Source organism: Myotis myotis, unplaced genomic scaffold, assembly GCF_014108235.1.
Source record: "Myotis myotis isolate mMyoMyo1 unplaced genomic scaffold, mMyoMyo1.p scaffold_m19_p_19, whole genome shotgun sequence".
Lineage (NCBI taxonomy): Eukaryota > Metazoa > Chordata > Mammalia > Chiroptera > Vespertilionidae > Myotis > Myotis myotis.
The window spans coordinates 17,987,201-18,003,409 of record NW_023416323.1 but is presented as its reverse complement, the minus strand read 5'-3'; the positions used below and the strand labels follow the sequence as shown (position 1 = coordinate 18,003,409).

The following is a 16,209-nucleotide window of genomic DNA, read 5'->3' as shown; positions in this document are numbered from 1 at the left end:
CATGTGCAAAATCCACCAGGGACCCCCTGCTGAGGTCCAGCAGGAGAGACGCACGGAGTTGAGAACAGCAGTGTCAAGGGGCTTCAACCCCAGGTTGGCCCTGCTTCTCAACTCTACCTATTCGCATTATAGCGCCACCATAGACAAATACCTTAAACATCTATTATCATTGTTGTATTTTTTTAAAATCACAGAGAATCAGAGGGCTGACAGCATTCTAGGTCTGGTCTTCAGTCCTGAGGTACAGGAAGGCAACTTGATCATTCCCCAGAGCATAGCTCAAATTGGAAAGATCTGACTCACACCAACCAAATTCACAGAAGACCAATAAATTCAAACACCAACGTATTTATGAATAATAGACGATAGACGCCTAGACACACAATCACTGATCTATAGGAAAGTCTATGTGGAATCAAACTACCAGAACAACAATGAAGAAAACTACGTGTGGGGTGCTGAGGACCCGTCCAAGTAAGCCAGGAGTCCCTGCCGCCCTGTGTACACAGAATTCATTGAAAGATGAACAAAGTGATTCAATGACACGTGGCGAGGGTGCTGCTGAAGAAGGTGTAAGCCTCTCCTGGACAGAGAGGAGGCAAGGCCCGGCACTGTGAAAGATCCAGCCGGCCAGGAAACAGTGACAAGTTCAACGTGCTTATAGCACAGGATGTGCACCTGGGACTAGCAAGGGGGGTGGGAGGGGGACCAGATGGTGAAATGCCTCTACGCCAAATGGAAGTGTTTGGCCTTGCTCTTTGAGTAAGTCCCTTAGGCCAAAGGAAGGAGCTGCTTGGGTGTGCTGTGGAGTTTGCTGGCAGCAGTGGAGGGGCTGCAGTAGTGTGGGCAGGAAGTGAAGATGAGGCAAGGCTGGATTGAGAGCACGTGCCTTTGTGACTGACTCCTTGCTGCTCCTCAGACACACCATTTCCTACATTTGTTCACACCTTGATAGACCATAAATGGAAAATAACAGGAAATTATAAATTCCTTATATTCATACCCTCACTCTTCTTCCCCACCCTTAAGTACATGATGGAAAATAATGTCTTTTTAATAAAAGAAAAAATCAGGACTTCCCCCAAAGCCACTAAATTCCAGGAAAGCTCATGGAAACAGTTTTAAAGGAGTGTATGACACATTTAAGTCTAGAAGCCAATCAAGAAATGCACAGCTGCATTTAACTTGCTTTGGGGTTTGACTAGTTAATTTCTCTGTGGATAGGTATTTGTCTACAACTTTGAGAAATCTGTTACTTAGAAAGCAATACTAAATCACAGGAAAATTCTGGTCCCTTTACAACCTGCCTTAAAAGTTATTATAAAGCTTTGTTTTCTTATTTCTACAGAAAACTAAAACATCAAGTGAGAAACTGTAAAATATTAAGGAAAATAGTGAGCAGGAAAACAGTAATTCAGAATGGCCCCAAAACAGGAAAAGAAGGGCAATTCTGTTAGCTGTCAGGCATTTTTTACTTGGATAAGGCGATATTCACCAGGGTTAGTTCATCACACACTTAAGGGCCTCCAGGTAAACTATGGACTTTGGGTGATAATGTTGATTGTAGATGTTTATCTTTGGTAAAAAGGTGGCATTCTCACCCTAGCCTGTTTGGCTCAATGGTTGGAGCATCGGCCCATGGACTGAAGGGTCCGGGGTTTGATTACGGTTGGGGGCATGTACCTCGGTTGTAGGCTCGATCCCGTCCAGGGGTGTGCCAAAGGCAACTGGTCGATGTGTCTCTCTCACATGGATGTTTCTCTGTCTTTCCGTTACACTTTTGCAACTATAAAAGTGTCATGGGAAAATTATGGCCAAAACTCCAAGGAGTGAAGTCACCTCCTCAAAGCACAACTGCCGTGGCCTGTAACATTAGCCCGACCTACAGTTTAGCTGACTCAACTCAGCAATGAAAGGGCAATCGAATCCACTACAGGCACACCTTGGAGATATTGTGGGTTTGGGTCCACCATATGCCAGGAATGAAGAATTCTGGGAAAAGTGACCTGGCTGAGACACAGACATCGCCAGGCTATCCAAAGGAATGACACCTGGGGAGGATGGTAAAGGAACATAAGACAGATTGGCCAAAATGTTCCAAAGAAAATAAAGCAAGTATCATGGGAAGAAGACAAAGCAGCACCCGCAAGGTGTTGTGGTCCTCTGAATAACGGCCCTCAAGATGCCCAGTCTAATGCTCAAACCTCGTAAACAAGCCACCTTATGTAGCAAAGGGGACTCTGCAGGTGTGATTAAGTCAAGGATCTTGAGATGGGGAGATGATCCTGGATTATCTGTGTGGGTCTAATGTGATCACACTTATCCTTATTAAAAGGAGGAAGAACGGTTAGAGTCAGAGGAGATGTGACCAAAAGCAGAAGTCAGAGAGGCAGAGAGAGAAAGATTGATTTAAAGATGCTGGCTGCAGGATTTGAAGATGGAGAGAGGGGTCACAGGTCAAGGAATGCAGGCACCTCTAGAGCCTGGCAAAGGCAAGGAAATGATTCTTTGACGTTAGCCACATCAAAGTGACTTCAGACTTCTGACTCCAGAACTGTAAGAGAACAAATCTGTGTTGTTCTAAGCCACTAAGTGTGTGGTTATCTGTTACAGTGCCATACGATGGATGGATGGATGGACGAAAAGACGGATGGACGGTCAGTCTAATTTTTAGGAGCATAGAGACAAGCTGAAAATCCTGCAATACCCTTTAACGCAAAACCTTCAAGGGTATTCAGGAACCAGAAAGCAGCCTCGGAGATTCCTATGGTCTTCAATGACTCGGGTAGACCTGAGGTGGTCCTCGCCATGCTCATCAGCAGCCGGTACTGTAAAACTTTCCAGTAAGGCTGCAGGGCTTGGACTTTATTTTCATTAACATTTTGTATAGGAATCTTACTTCCTTCACACAGAGTCTGAATCTGCCTTGCTCTCAGCACTCAAATCCTATCAGTCCTTCTAAGAACAGCTCAAGTCCCCTTCCTTCTCCCCAGTTGAATCCTAGCACTCACTGACGAGCACCGATGACCCCCCAGGCCCTGAGGGTAAACCGGAGGCCCACACGTGTCTTTCCTTTCCTTCCTAGCTCCCCGCAGGAACCCCACCTCTGAGTGTCTTGTCTGTCTCACCCACACGGCACTTACCCCACTGCTCTGCATTCTACTTAACTTGTCTCTATCTTGGTTCCCCAACTAGAGTACAGGACTTTGGAGAACAGGAAATGTTAACTAAAATTAACTTTTCTGTAATTTAGAAAAATTGAAAAATACACACAAAAGTTGTAAAACATATTATGCACAGTTCAAAGAATAAAACAAAACTCCCATATAGTCATCCTACTTCACAAATAAAGCCAGTCTTAGAAGCCCCATCTGCTTCTGCCCTGATCATATATCCCCTCCCACCATCCTGGGGGGTGGGGATGGGGGTGGGGGGACCGACCACTTGCCTAAATTCCGACATAATCATTGCCAAGTTGTTGTTATTAATAGTTGTACTATTACCCCAGCACGGATTCGATTCTGAAATAATTGTATTCAGTTCTGCCTGGTTTTGAACTTTATATAAAGGAGTCACACTGCATGTATTCTTTGGAGACTTGTTTCTTTCACTCAGTATTGTTTTCAAGATTCATCCTGGGGTTGTTGGTTACCCTTTCACGGCCGCACACTATCTCACGGTACAAACACATTCTATTCATCTATCCATTCTATTGCTGTTGGGCATTTGGGTTGTTTCGCTGGTTTTTACTTTACAATTGTAAGCAGAGGTGCCATGGACATGTTTATGCACATCTCCTGAGCACATGTGTAAGTTTCTCGAAGAGATAAGCCTAAGAGTCAAATTGCTAGGCCATAAGCCATCCAGTATTCAAGGAGACACTGCCCAAGTGGCTGAACGTTCTGCACACCCACCAACAGCAAGTTCACACCGCCTCTTCCTCAAAGGCTGCAATGTCCAACAGTTCACCTTCTGCCCACAGGGTGTTGTGAAATGAGATCTCATATGGTCTTAATTTACATTTCCTGATTACTAACAAGGTTGACTGGCGTTCTTCTAGTGTTTATGTGCTATTTTCTCATCTATGAAATGCCTATTCCTTGCTTTTGCCTTATTTCTATTATGTTGTCTTTTTGTTTCAGAATTATAAGAATTCTTTCTATATTCTAGTTACCAGTTCTCTGTATGTTTTGTCTCTTTGTAGTGCATGCAATAAATGGAATGTCTTAATTTTAATGTTGTCAAATGTATCAGTCTTTTTTCTGTACTGTTTGTGCTTCTGTTTGACTTCAGAAATCCTGTCTTAGCCCCGGGTTATAAAGATATTTTCCTATATTATTTTCTAAATGCTTTCACAGTTTTGTTCTTCCGATTTAAGTCTGTAATCCTCCTGCAGCTTTGTGAAGGTGTGAAGCTGGGGTCAGACCCATCTTTAATATTCCTCCTCAGGACCTGGCATGGTGCTATTATACAATATTTAATAAATACTGCCTTACATTAAAAGCTCAAATTTCATTCTTGAGGAGAAAAAATCTTAAGAAGTTTCTCAAACTTTGTGTCAGCACTGTGACAAGTTATTGTTGGTGTATCATGACTTTTTGGAATTTCCTTACCTTCCTTTGCCAATTGTTAGTAGACCACTAAACTGAATTAATGGGAAGCTAAGTAGAAGCTGGGTTAAGTGCTCATTCAAGATCCAATACTCCTCAGTGTCAGGTTTCCGCTTGTGAAGTAGGAATTAAAATGATAGCAGCTATTCCTAGGTGTGTACCAAAGATACCTAAAAACTTATGCTCACACAAAACTTGCAGAGCCACGTTCACAGCAGCACTATTCACTGTAACTAAAAAGTGAAAACAACCCAAATGTCCATCAACAGATGAATGGCTAAAGGAAATGTGGTCTGTACACACAATGGATAAGAGAATGAAGGACTGACACATGCTACAACCTGGGCAAACCTTTCCAATATTATGCTGAGTGGAAGAAGCCAGACAGAAAAGGCCAAATACTACGATTCCATTTATATGAAATGTTCAGAACAGGCAAATCCACAGAGACAGAAAGCTTAGGGTTGCCAGGGGACAGTGAAGTGGAAAATAGGGAGTGCCCACTAATGGGGTGCAATTTCTTTGAGGGATGGGAATGTTCTAGAATTAAATAGTGGTGATGGTTGCACACTGAATATGCTTCTATGAAAAGTATACTTACTTTTAAATGGCTAAAATGGTAAATCTTACGCTATTAACTTTTATCTCAATTAAAAAACAATACCATGCCCCCCTAGACGATTATTGTAGAGATTAAAACCACAAACAACTGAAGACTCTCTGGATTTGAATCGGGGTTCCCAAGCTGGGTGTCTTGGGTGAAGGTGAAGTTACTTTACCTCTGAGCTTTTCTGACATCACCTATAAACATGGGATAATAGTTCCTGCCTAATATTATAACGAGAATTAAATAAGGTCATACACATAAACCACTTAGAACAGTGACGGAGACACAAGTGATCAATAAGCTTTAGCGATTAGCCACTATAATTAAGTGTTTAATGTTAGCTATTGGCTACTTGTGGTGCTCAGGGTTAAAACTGAGAGTGAGGCCTGGCCAGTGTGGCTCAGTGGTTGAGCATGGGCCTATGAACCAGGAGGTCCTGGCTGGATTCCTGGTCAGAGCTCATGCCCAGGTTGCGGGCTCGATTCTCAGTAGGAGCGTGCAGGAGGCAGCCGATCAATGCTTCTCACCACTGATGTTTCTTTCTTTCTCTCTCTCTCTCTCTTCCTCTCTGAAATCAATTAAAATAAATTATAAAAAAAACCTGAGAGCTGGCTTTATGCAAAAAGACTAAGTGCTTTATTCCTGTCGGCTCACTTTTTCTCTCATCAACCATATAAGGCAGTGTTATAATCACCCCCAGTTTACAGATGGGAAAACTGAAGCTTACAGAGGTAAAGAGACATACCAGGAGCTCTCAGCTAAGAATGGGGCGGTGGGGATTCAGATCAAGGTCTATGAAAGTCCAGAACCCTGGCTGGCTGGCGGCCCCACTGTGAGACCCCCAGGTGGGCATCCTGCTGGCATCACCAGGCTGCAGGGTTGGCTGGGCTGTGTCGGGGCTGCACGTTCCTTTGGGCAGGGGCAGCCTCACTGGTCTCCAGAACCCCACTCCCCAGCAGCAGTCAGGGTCCAGCAGGCCTGAGCAAAGGACCACCGCTCTGGAACTGGTGGTGGCCTTTCTTGGAGCGCTACCTTATTTTGAATTACTTCTCAGAACAAAGACCACAAATCCCACTCAAACCAAGTCCTTTGGTAATGAGAATAAAGAAGCACGTACAAAGGGGATGATTTTTCAGAGCTGCGTGGGGAGCAACCGTGTCACGGTCTGGGGGAGAGGGGGTGCCCAGCGCTTGAGGTGGGTGGGGCCCTAGATTTGCGTGGGGGTGGGAGGTGGGAGTGGGGGTGGAGGTGGGAAAGGACGGGCCCAGCAGAGAGGGACCTCTGGGGTGCAACGCCGGCGTGGAGTTGGGGAAGGGCGCTGTGGGGCTGAGGACACGGGTCTGGAGGCAGAGGTGCTGGGGCGAAGGTTTAAGGTCCGCGAGGGACGAAGGGGCCCGAGGTGCGGGCGACGCGCAAGAGCACGGGTCCCGGGGGGCGTGGTGGGGCGCGGAGGGAGAAGAGGGCCAAGGCCCCGCAGGCGTCCAGGGGCACTAGGCGGATCTGGGGTACGGACGCTAGCGCGGTGGTGGTGGGGGGGGGGGTTAGAGGGGGTTGCGGTACCTGCACAGGTGGCGCAGTCTCCGAGCCTCTCCCACCAGACCCGCGTGAACTCCGCCCCCGTCACAGCCGCCGCAGCTGCCGCCGGCCGCGCTCCCACGTGACCCGCGCCGGCGCCGGAGGGGCGGGGCAGAGCCGTCCGGAGGTCCGCCCTAGGCGTCCGGGTGCGCGGGTCCGTCCGAGTGCGCATGTGCAGCGGTTGCCGTGGAGACCAAGGAAGCGTTGGGCTGCCAACGACGCGGGCGCGAGTGCAGGTGGGGAAGGAAAGCCGGACCTCTCTGGTCCAGCTGGGGCCGTAGCGACCCGGCCAAACGGGGTGCCCATTGCTACGGGGTGTTCGGTGTTTCCGGAATAGACATGCACCCCGAGGTCTTGGAGCCCACGGCGGACGAGGAAGAGAAACAGGACTGCACGCAGGAACCGGGTGTGGTGCCTGGCGTGGAGGAGTCTGCGGGTGACCACGGGAACGCAGGCCAAGGGAGCCGCAAGGAAGGTGCTGACCGCCGCCCCAGGGAGGCGAGGGGGGCGACGGGCTGCGCCCAACACCACATACCTGATCTTCACAGCCAGCAATAACAATAATAATAATAATAGCGGCCCACACTTATTAAAGGATGCGCGCCAAGGGTTCGCTGCATTTGAGCCATACACCCGCCCTCTGCGATAGGCACTCCTCTCCCCATTTCATACAGATGAGGAAAACTGAGGTTATAGAACTTGCTTCAAACAGATTACCCTCAGCCAGAATAACAGAATAGACTCAGGCAACAATCTGACGCCAGAGCCCAAGACCTTACCCAACACACCATTCTCTCCCCACCTAACTTTTTTTGTTTTGAATGTATCCCTTCTTTGCTATCGCCATTTAAGATCAAAAGATGCCAGAGCAGGACATCTTAATTGAACTCACAGTGTCCATGCCAGTGCCTGACTCATGATAGAACGAGTGAACGAAGAGCTGACGGTTCTGGGGTTAGCAGGTGACTCCTTGCCAGTTTCCCAGAATGGGCATAGAAAACAGGCTTCAGCCTCTGCTCTCTCTTGGCTTGGGGCCCTAAGGAAAACCTGTTAGTGACTAGATAAAGAGACTACTTGATTTATGTTTCTTTTTTCCAATTAGCAATAATCGCGTCTCAGATAAACCTCATTGGCTACGATACTGCCACTGCACAAAGCTTGTTTCATTTTTTGAACCCAGTCAACAAATATATCTTGAGCATCAACTGTCCAGGCAAGCCCTATACAAGGAGCTGTTGGAAAGCCATGTTGCTCTATGGCAAGCAGCTCACACTCGGTTCAGATTGCAGCTCTGCAACTGGCCAGCTTTATGGCTCTTGGCCCAGATCTTAATCTCTCTGTGGAGCAGTCTCCTCATCTGCAAGCAGGGATATTATTACAGGGATAATTATAGAGTTTCTGTTATACAGTGGGCCATTAATAAGTCATAGCTCTTGTTATTAATATAATCAAGCAATTATGTATTCTTTATTTCACAAACCTTTATCTGGTGTTTTATTGTGGCTGAGCATTATATGCAGTGGGAAATGGGGAAGTGTGAGACCCAGTCCCATGCATGGAGAGAAGATCCTCATTCAATAGACTTCATAAACACACAGCGACCCTTAAGATTAAGTGTATTTGAATGGGCCAATTTTGATGAGCCTTTAAAAATATTAAGTGCCCATTTGAATGTGCTCATTTCCACTATTTTTGTTACTCTTTATGTTTTTTCTTTTGAGAACTTTTTAAAAAGAACAGAGAACATTATACCAGTACTCTGTTGTATTGGTATTACCACTCATGTATTACCACTAAGAACTGAAAATGATTAATATTTTTATCAATTCACTTGAAGTCTTTTTAAATTAAAAAAAAATAAAACATCTCCGATAGTTTTCTTTTTAAAAATATATTTTTATTGATTTCAGAGAGGAAGGGAGAGAAAGAGAAAGAGATAGAAACATCAATGATGAGAGAGAATCATTGATTGACTGCCTCCTGCACGCCTCATACTGGGGATTGAGCCCGAAACCCAGGTATATGCCCTGACTGGGAATCGAACCGGTGACCTCTTGGTTCCTGGGTCGATGCTCAACTGCTGAGCCACACCCAGCTGGGCTCAGACAATTTTCATTAAATCCATTGAGGTGACATTGTTTAATAAGATCATATAGGCTTCAAGTGAACAATTCTATAATACATGATCTATACATTGCATTGTGTGCCCACCACCCAAAGTCAAATCATCTTCTGTCATCATATATTTCAGATTGACATCCCCAGCCCCTAATCCTAGTCCCATTTCTTTCTCCCCTTCTCCAGAATTTTGTATGGATTCCTTAATTTAATCAATCTCTCTCTCTCTCTTTCTCTCTCTCTCTCTCTCTCTTTCTCTCTCTCTCGCTCTCTCTCTCTCTCCCCTCCCTCCCTCCCTCCCTGTACTGTGTGTGTGTGTGTGTGTGTGTGTGTGTGTAATGTTCTCAATGTATAGCATTGGTTTTGTGTTTTTAATTTTTTATATAGGTGGTATTCTGTGCTTATTATTAAACTTGGTTTTTTTTTCATTCCACAGATGTTTCTGAGAATTAAGCCATACTAGTGATATAACTAACTCCAGTGCATTCTTTGCAAGGCAGAATAGTAATCCATTGTTTTATTTTAACTAGTCCCTATGGATGGACATTTGCACTGTTAACAGTTTGGGGCTGTTACAAATAATGCAGAAATGAATATCTTTGTACATGTCTCCCTGTGCATCTGTACAAGAGCTTTTACCGAGGACCTACCTAGAAGCGAAAATTCCACAGCCCTTGAAGATTGTTATACATGTAATGAGTACTAGTGTTCCATACTATAAGCAGACAGTTATTACTGACGTTGAAATTGGGAGAACTTTTAAATACATTTCTTGATCTCCATAGACCCAATCTCTTAATTGTACAGAAATCAATGATCCTAAGGAAACATGTGACACATCTGACACATCCTACAAAAGTGAGCAGAAACAAAGCGGTGACAGCAGGTTGGACGGTTGCTTAGCACACCAAAGAAATGACAAGGAAGATCAAGGCCCCAGGTATGTGGGGGTGGTGCTGTCATTTACAGCACACAGTTACCAAGTAAGAGAGATGGTATAATCACCCCATTGTACAGGTAAGAAAATGAGGCTCAGCCCTGGTCCATGTTGCTCAGTGGTTAGAACGTTGACCCGTGCACTGAAGGGCCTCAGGTTTGATTCCTGGTCATGGGCACGTACCTGGGTTGCAGGTTTGATCCCTGGTCCCTGGGCGGGGTGCATGCGGGTGGTAACCAATTGATGTGTCTCTCTCACAGCGATTTCTCTCTCGCTGTAGCTCCTGCTCTCACTCTCTTCCTCCCTCACTCCCTACCTTCCTCCCTTCCTTCCACTCTCTCTAAAAAAAAAGAAAAAATCAATGGGAAAAAATATCCTTGGGTGAGGATTAGAAAAAGAAGAAAGAAAATGAGACTCGTGGCGATTAAATGCACAATGTCTGTAGTGCTGGAGACAGGATGGCCGGCCTCTGTGGCACAACTAACCACGATCTATCAAACTTTAATGCCAGACCTGGAGAGAGAAACATCAGTAGTTACGGATGACACGATATTAAAAGTATTTTTATTAGAGCACATGTTTCAACTTTTAAGAATGCTGAAAGTAATATTAGATGAGGCCTTGAAAGCTATACAAAAGAAAACCCCAAAGAACATAAAATAGCTATCAGGCATTCAGGATGTCGTGGATTTGGGGGAAGGAATGGATGTGATAAACAATTTTTGGAATATATTTCAGAGCTGAAAAACTCAAATAAATTGCTTGTTCGTGTTTCCCATTTAACAGAATGACTAAACACTTCCTGCAGAAACTCTGCAAGCAACACAAGCTGTATATCACCCCAGCGTTGAATGATACGCTGTATTTACACTTTAAAGGTGAGGCTCTGGGAGAGGCAGAGAGATGCTGGTGGCATAACAATTACTTGCAGGGATCATCTGGTGTTCTCAAATTACATTTCAGTAGAAATTTCAGAGAGTTCAGTGGAGATTTTTGGAAAAGCAATAATATTTCTTTGAAGAAAAAATCCTACCTTAGCGTTTATAAAGGGGCCACTGGTTCTATGGATACAAAGGAAACACATGGATATCTTCTAAGTTTTCCAAAGACTTAATAATTTTTCAAGCCGGAAGCTAGTTGTAAATGCTTTGGGTTTGGGAGAGATATGTTGTGCAGGATCGAAGACTGGCACAGAAAACAAAGGGTGAGGGTTGGGGGGTGCCTCTCAGAATGGAGACGTATAACTAGAGGCATCCCCAAGGGCTCAGGGCTGGTTCCAGTATCTTAATATAAACTTAACTTTGGGTTCAGAGACAGGGATATTCCTTGCATTGATCAAGAGTGATAACTCCCAGGCAGGGCTGAATTGGGGATGGCCCACCTGCCTCATCAGACCTCCGTGTTATTAAGTAAATGTGCTGAGGGCTTCCTGTGGGCCTGGCGTTGCTCAGTTCTAGAGACACACAGAGATGATAGGCAGAGGTGTCTTTGGTGTCCCGGGGGATGGTGCAGCCACTGTGAGGAGTGCTGGGCCAGGGAGGTTGACGGAGGCCCGTGCAGCACAAATGCCTTTACAGTTTGGAACAGCTCCCAGCTAGTTTCCTCGCCTCCACATTGTCCTCCTGCCCCAAAACTCTCTGCTTAGGGGGGCAGATCCCAGGGGACCAATATTTAAGAGGAAGGGCCAGCACCGGTTTGGCTCAGTGGATAGAGCGTCGGCCTGCGGACTGAAGGGTCCCAGGTTTGATTCCGGTCAAGGGCATGTACCTTGGTTGCGGGCACATCCCCAGTAGGGAGTGTGCAGGAGGCAGCTGGTCGATGTTTCTCTCTCATCGATGTTTCTAACTCTCTATCCCTCTCCCTTCCTCTCTGTAAAAAAATCAATAAAATATATTTAAAAATAAAAAAAAGAGGAGGGAAGAAGAAGGGGATCCAGTAGGTTAGACCAAGTAGAAGGAGTCAGAGAGGTAGAAAGTTGGGGAGAGATGTGCCCATGTTAACAACTTATCCCCAAACTTAGCAACTTCAATTCCTCATCTCACATGTTTCCGGGGGCCAGGAATCTGGGAATGACTTAGCTGGGCGGTTCTGGCTCACTCTCTCAGGAGGTTACACTCCAGCTGTCTACAGTTTGTTTTGCTAATCTTCAGTTTGGCTCATCAAACTGAAAAATGAATTAAAACAAGACCCACAGTTGGCACTAGCTTCAGGCTTAGCACATCCTGGTGCTCACAGTGAGTCTTCACGAGGTTCTCTCTCTCCTTTGCTTGGCCCTGCTTCCCTCTGACTCATTTCGGGCAAGTCATCCCTCACCTGCACCCACTCCCAGCCATGAAGGTGGCTGCTGCACTGCTCGGCTCCCCTTGCCAAGCCGGCCCCCTCCAACATAAAGACTGCCTTTTCCCAACGGAGCCAGCCACACTCCCCAGGATTCATCTATGTTGGCCCCATGTGTCTAAGCTTGACCGGCCCAGAATGAATCATCACGACTCTGAGAGTCAGGGGGTGGTGACAAAGAGGGACGTTCCCCAAAGCAAAGGAGCAGTACTGTCCCTAAAGGAAGGAGGTGTGGGTGCTAGGCAGGGAGGCACAAACAAGGGCGACTCCTGCGTCCCTTGTGTGCATGGAGGAGCTTAACGGCGAAACCCCCTTCTCGCTAGGTTTCGATCGCATCGAGAACTTGGAAGAGTACACGGGGCTGCGCTGTCTCTGGCTGGAGTCCAACGGAATACAGAAAATCGAGAACCTGGAGGCCCAGACCGAACTGCGTTGCCTCTTCTTGCAAGTGAACTTGCTTCATAAAATCGAGAACCTCGAACCCCTGCAGAAACTGGATGCCCTGAACCTCAGCAACAATTACATCAAGACCATTGAAAACCTCTGTGAGCACGCCCCACGCCGGGCCTTTCTCAATGCCATTATGTCCACCGCGTTCCCTGGGGGCGGTTCTAAAATGGTCTGCTCTGGGCAGGAAACCTTTTCGTGCCACCGTTGTTTACTTCTGCTGACCTCGCCTTCCAGCCTGTCTGCCAGCCCTGAACACGCTGCAGATAGCCCACAATCACCTGGAGACGGTGGAAGACGTCCGGCACCTGAAGGAGTGCCTGAAGCTCTGCGTCCTTGATCTTTCCCACAATCGGCTGAGTGACCCAGAGATCCTGAGCATCCTGGAGAGCATGCCTGATTTGGTAAAACACACAAACCTGGCACACGTTCATGTTCTTTAGATGTTAAATCTCTTCTCCTCTCCCTTCTTCCCTCCCTCCCTCCCCTTCTTCTCTCTCTCCTTTCACCCTCTTTTTTTTTTTTTTTTTTACTATTTTTATTGATTGATTTCAGAGAGGAAGGGAGAGGGAGAAAGAGATAGAAACATCAATGATGAGAGAAAATCATCGATCCGCTGCCTCCTGCACACCCCACACTGGGCATCGAGCCCACAACCAAGGCATGTGCCCAGGATGGAGCCAAGACCTCCTGGTTCATAGGTTGATCCTCAAACACTGAACCACGCTGGTCGGGCCACATTCTTTCCCTCTCTGTGTTTTTAGCCGGAGCATCTTAAACGCCAGAAGCTATGTCATTTCACCCACAAATATTTTAGTGTGTATCTCTAACAGATAAGGACTTTTTTTTTTTTTTTTAGCACAAAGTACTGTTATTATATCTAAAATAATGTAGTAACTACATTTAAAATGCAGACCATGTTCAGTTTTTCCCATTTGTCTCAAGAATGCATTTTGACCATTGAGTTGTTCAAATCCAAACCAGAACTATGCATCACGTTTGGATTATTTGTATCTCAAATCTCCCGATTTCTCACTGTTTCCCTTCCCTGTTTCCCCCACCCCCACCCCCACCCCCATTACTCTGTCAAAGAAACCAGGTCCTTCCCCTGGCATGGGCCACATTCTGGACTTGGTTGATTGCATCTCGTGGTGTTGTTTAACATGTACTGCTGTGCCCAGTATTTCTTGGAGAATGATAATGGAGCCAGAGGCGTCATCATATCCAGATTCAATATTTAACTTTGGGTGTGCTGTTGCATCGCATCATGGGGCATGTAATTTCTGATGGCTTCTCTTTTTGTAATTTTAATATTGAGTAATGGGTTCATGTATTGTCAGCCTGACCGAGCCATTATATAGTCCCCATTGTTCTTTCTCCTGATTATCTTAGCTGCCACTGATGGGCATTGCCTGGATGCTCTATTTCATCAGGAGTCACGTGATGGCCATTTTCTACTTATTCCTTCTGCCTTTATCATTAGCTGGAATGCTTCTACAAAGAAGAACCTTCCCTCATCAACTAGTGGTTCCCTAACACTGTACAGTTCATACAGAAAAGGAGGGAAAGTGTCTGCTTCTTTTTTATTTATTGACTGATTTTCAGAGAAGTGAGTCAGGAACCTGGCAACCATTAATGGTGACAATGAAGGGTTTTTCTTTTTCAGTATCCTTATGAACTCAGGGACTTACACATACAGCATTTGATATGATTTAACCCTGGCTATCATTTTCATTTTGGATGCTCAAATGGTCCCATCTTCCGGCCCATGACAACCTGACCAGGTAGCACCTGTGTCCTTTTGACTCAACCTCAGTGGCCTTTGATGGCTTCATTGCTTTTGGGGGTGTATGGGTTGCCATGTGTACGAGGAGAAATATTTAAAATAGCACCGGAAGGCCTCAAGCTCACTGCTTACTGCTGAGGGCATTGATAAGTCTGGAAAAAGGGAGTCAATTAAAAGAAAAATAGCTCAGGAATCATTACAGAGGAGACTGTTAAAAAGAACTAGTTTAGAATCACTAGCACATGGTGTTAATATGAAGCGGTATAACATTATAATATCTTTTTCTCGCTTAGCTGCCATGACAGATTATCGTGGACTTGGGGGCTTAAACAACTGAAATTTATTTTCTCATAATTTTAGAGGTTGGAAGTCCAAGATCAAGGTGTCAGCAGGGTTAGTTTCATTCTGAGGCCTCTCTCTTTGGTGTCTCCTCTCCTCTGTGTGTGTCTGTGTTCCAGTCTCCTCTTTTTATAAGGACACCAGTCGTATTGGATGAGGACCATCACTGTGGCCGCATTTCATCGTAATTGACCTCTTGAAAGGCCCTATCTCCAAATACAGTCACGTTCTAAGGTCCCGGGGGTTAGGACTTCAATATATGATGCCCATAAGAAAAGCAGTCTGCCTTATAGCGTGTGCTACGATTGGTGTAGAATACCTGCACCCCATGCAGCTAGAGCATACGGCGCCCACCACCCCAGCCCCACAAGGAGAGGTCGCTTGGAATATGACAAGAACGTGAAGGCAGTATGAGAATGAAGTTGGGGAAAGGCTAAACTAACTAGTCAGCAATGTATTTGCTTTCTCCAACAAAACCCACTTTAGCTGTGAAAAATATTTCATCAGTTTAAGCCATTTTAAATGTTCACTCACACGTCTCCTTACCTATTTGCCTTCTTTGAGTTTCATGGCGGAAGAGGAGGGGCCAGCCTTTAAGGATGGGGACGGCATGCTGTCACCGCACATCTTTCTCTTTCGTGGCCCCAACATGACCTCCAGGAGACCTGTAGGCCTGGCGAGCAAGGTCCTCGCGGTCAATCAGTGGGCACTTCCCATCCGGTCCCCTTATTCACTGCTCCTTACCTGTCTAGCTGCTGTGTACTTTTCTTAAAATGGGCCCTGGCTGGGAAGGAGAAAAACAGTCAATTAGACTGAGATCAATTTCAATCGAAGAGATTGTGTAAGCAAAGCTAATGTAATCACCGCTCTTGGAAAGGGGCTCAGGAAACGTTTTATAGGATTGTTCTGGAAGGACACCAAGACTGAGGATCTGAAGTTCGAGAAAAGAAAGGGCCGCCCATTCCGATGGCACAACAACAATGACACCCTCTGGCTTCGCTAATACAGTCAGCAGGACATGATGTTGGCACTTCCTTTTTGTTCATTCTTAGAGCACGGCCCATATACAATATTAAAACCACATCCATTTTTTAGCAATTAATTTGGTTCTGCGTGTTTGCTTACAGCGTGTCCTGAATTTGATGGGAAACCCAGTTATTAAGAACATCCCTAACTATCGAAGGACAGTCACTATTCGACTAAAACACTTAACATTCCTGGATGACAGACCAGTTTTTCCAAAGGACAGGTAAGGAGGAGAAAAGCCTGGTGATCACATGTGAATATGTAATAGTTACACATACTTATTAAACTTTTTAAAAATTCTGATTTTTGAGCATTTTCACCCATCATTAAATTCCTTGGGAATAGGTTTAATGGTTACATAATCATTTATAATAGAAAATTCTCTATTTTTGAGCCTTTATTCATAGGTTTTTAAAAAATAATCCTT

The 16,209-nt window shown here is 45.5% G+C and overlaps 2 protein-coding genes and 1 pseudogene across 2 annotated transcripts in view; 1 reads left to right on the top strand and 2 right to left on the bottom strand.

Annotated features, from left to right (window-relative positions):
* The window catches only part of HSDL1 (hydroxysteroid dehydrogenase like 1), a 20,525-nt gene extending 13,638 nt beyond the window's left edge, over positions 1 to 6,887 (bottom strand). The window contains exon 1 of the mRNA XM_036346996.1: positions 6,778 to 6,887. The gene's annotated coding sequence lies outside the window, so the exon portion shown is untranslated. The remainder of the gene's footprint in view (positions 1 to 6,777) is intronic.
* DNAAF1 (dynein axonemal assembly factor 1) overlaps positions 2,623 to 16,209 on the top strand; it is a 27,825-nt gene continuing 14,238 nt past the window's right edge. Inside the window, 9 exon segments of the mRNA XM_036346811.1 lie at positions 2,623 to 2,657; positions 2,739 to 2,843; positions 6,844 to 7,088; positions 7,091 to 7,267; positions 9,718 to 9,850; positions 10,634 to 10,725; positions 12,508 to 12,729; positions 12,869 to 13,035; positions 15,884 to 16,005. Of these exon segments, the coding sequence (XP_036202704.1) occupies positions 2,623 to 2,657; positions 2,739 to 2,843; positions 6,844 to 7,088; positions 7,091 to 7,267; positions 9,718 to 9,850; positions 10,634 to 10,725; positions 12,508 to 12,729; positions 12,869 to 13,035; positions 15,884 to 16,005 (1,298 nt within the window).
* LOC118674890 lies at positions 7,867 to 7,951 on the bottom strand (annotated as a pseudogene).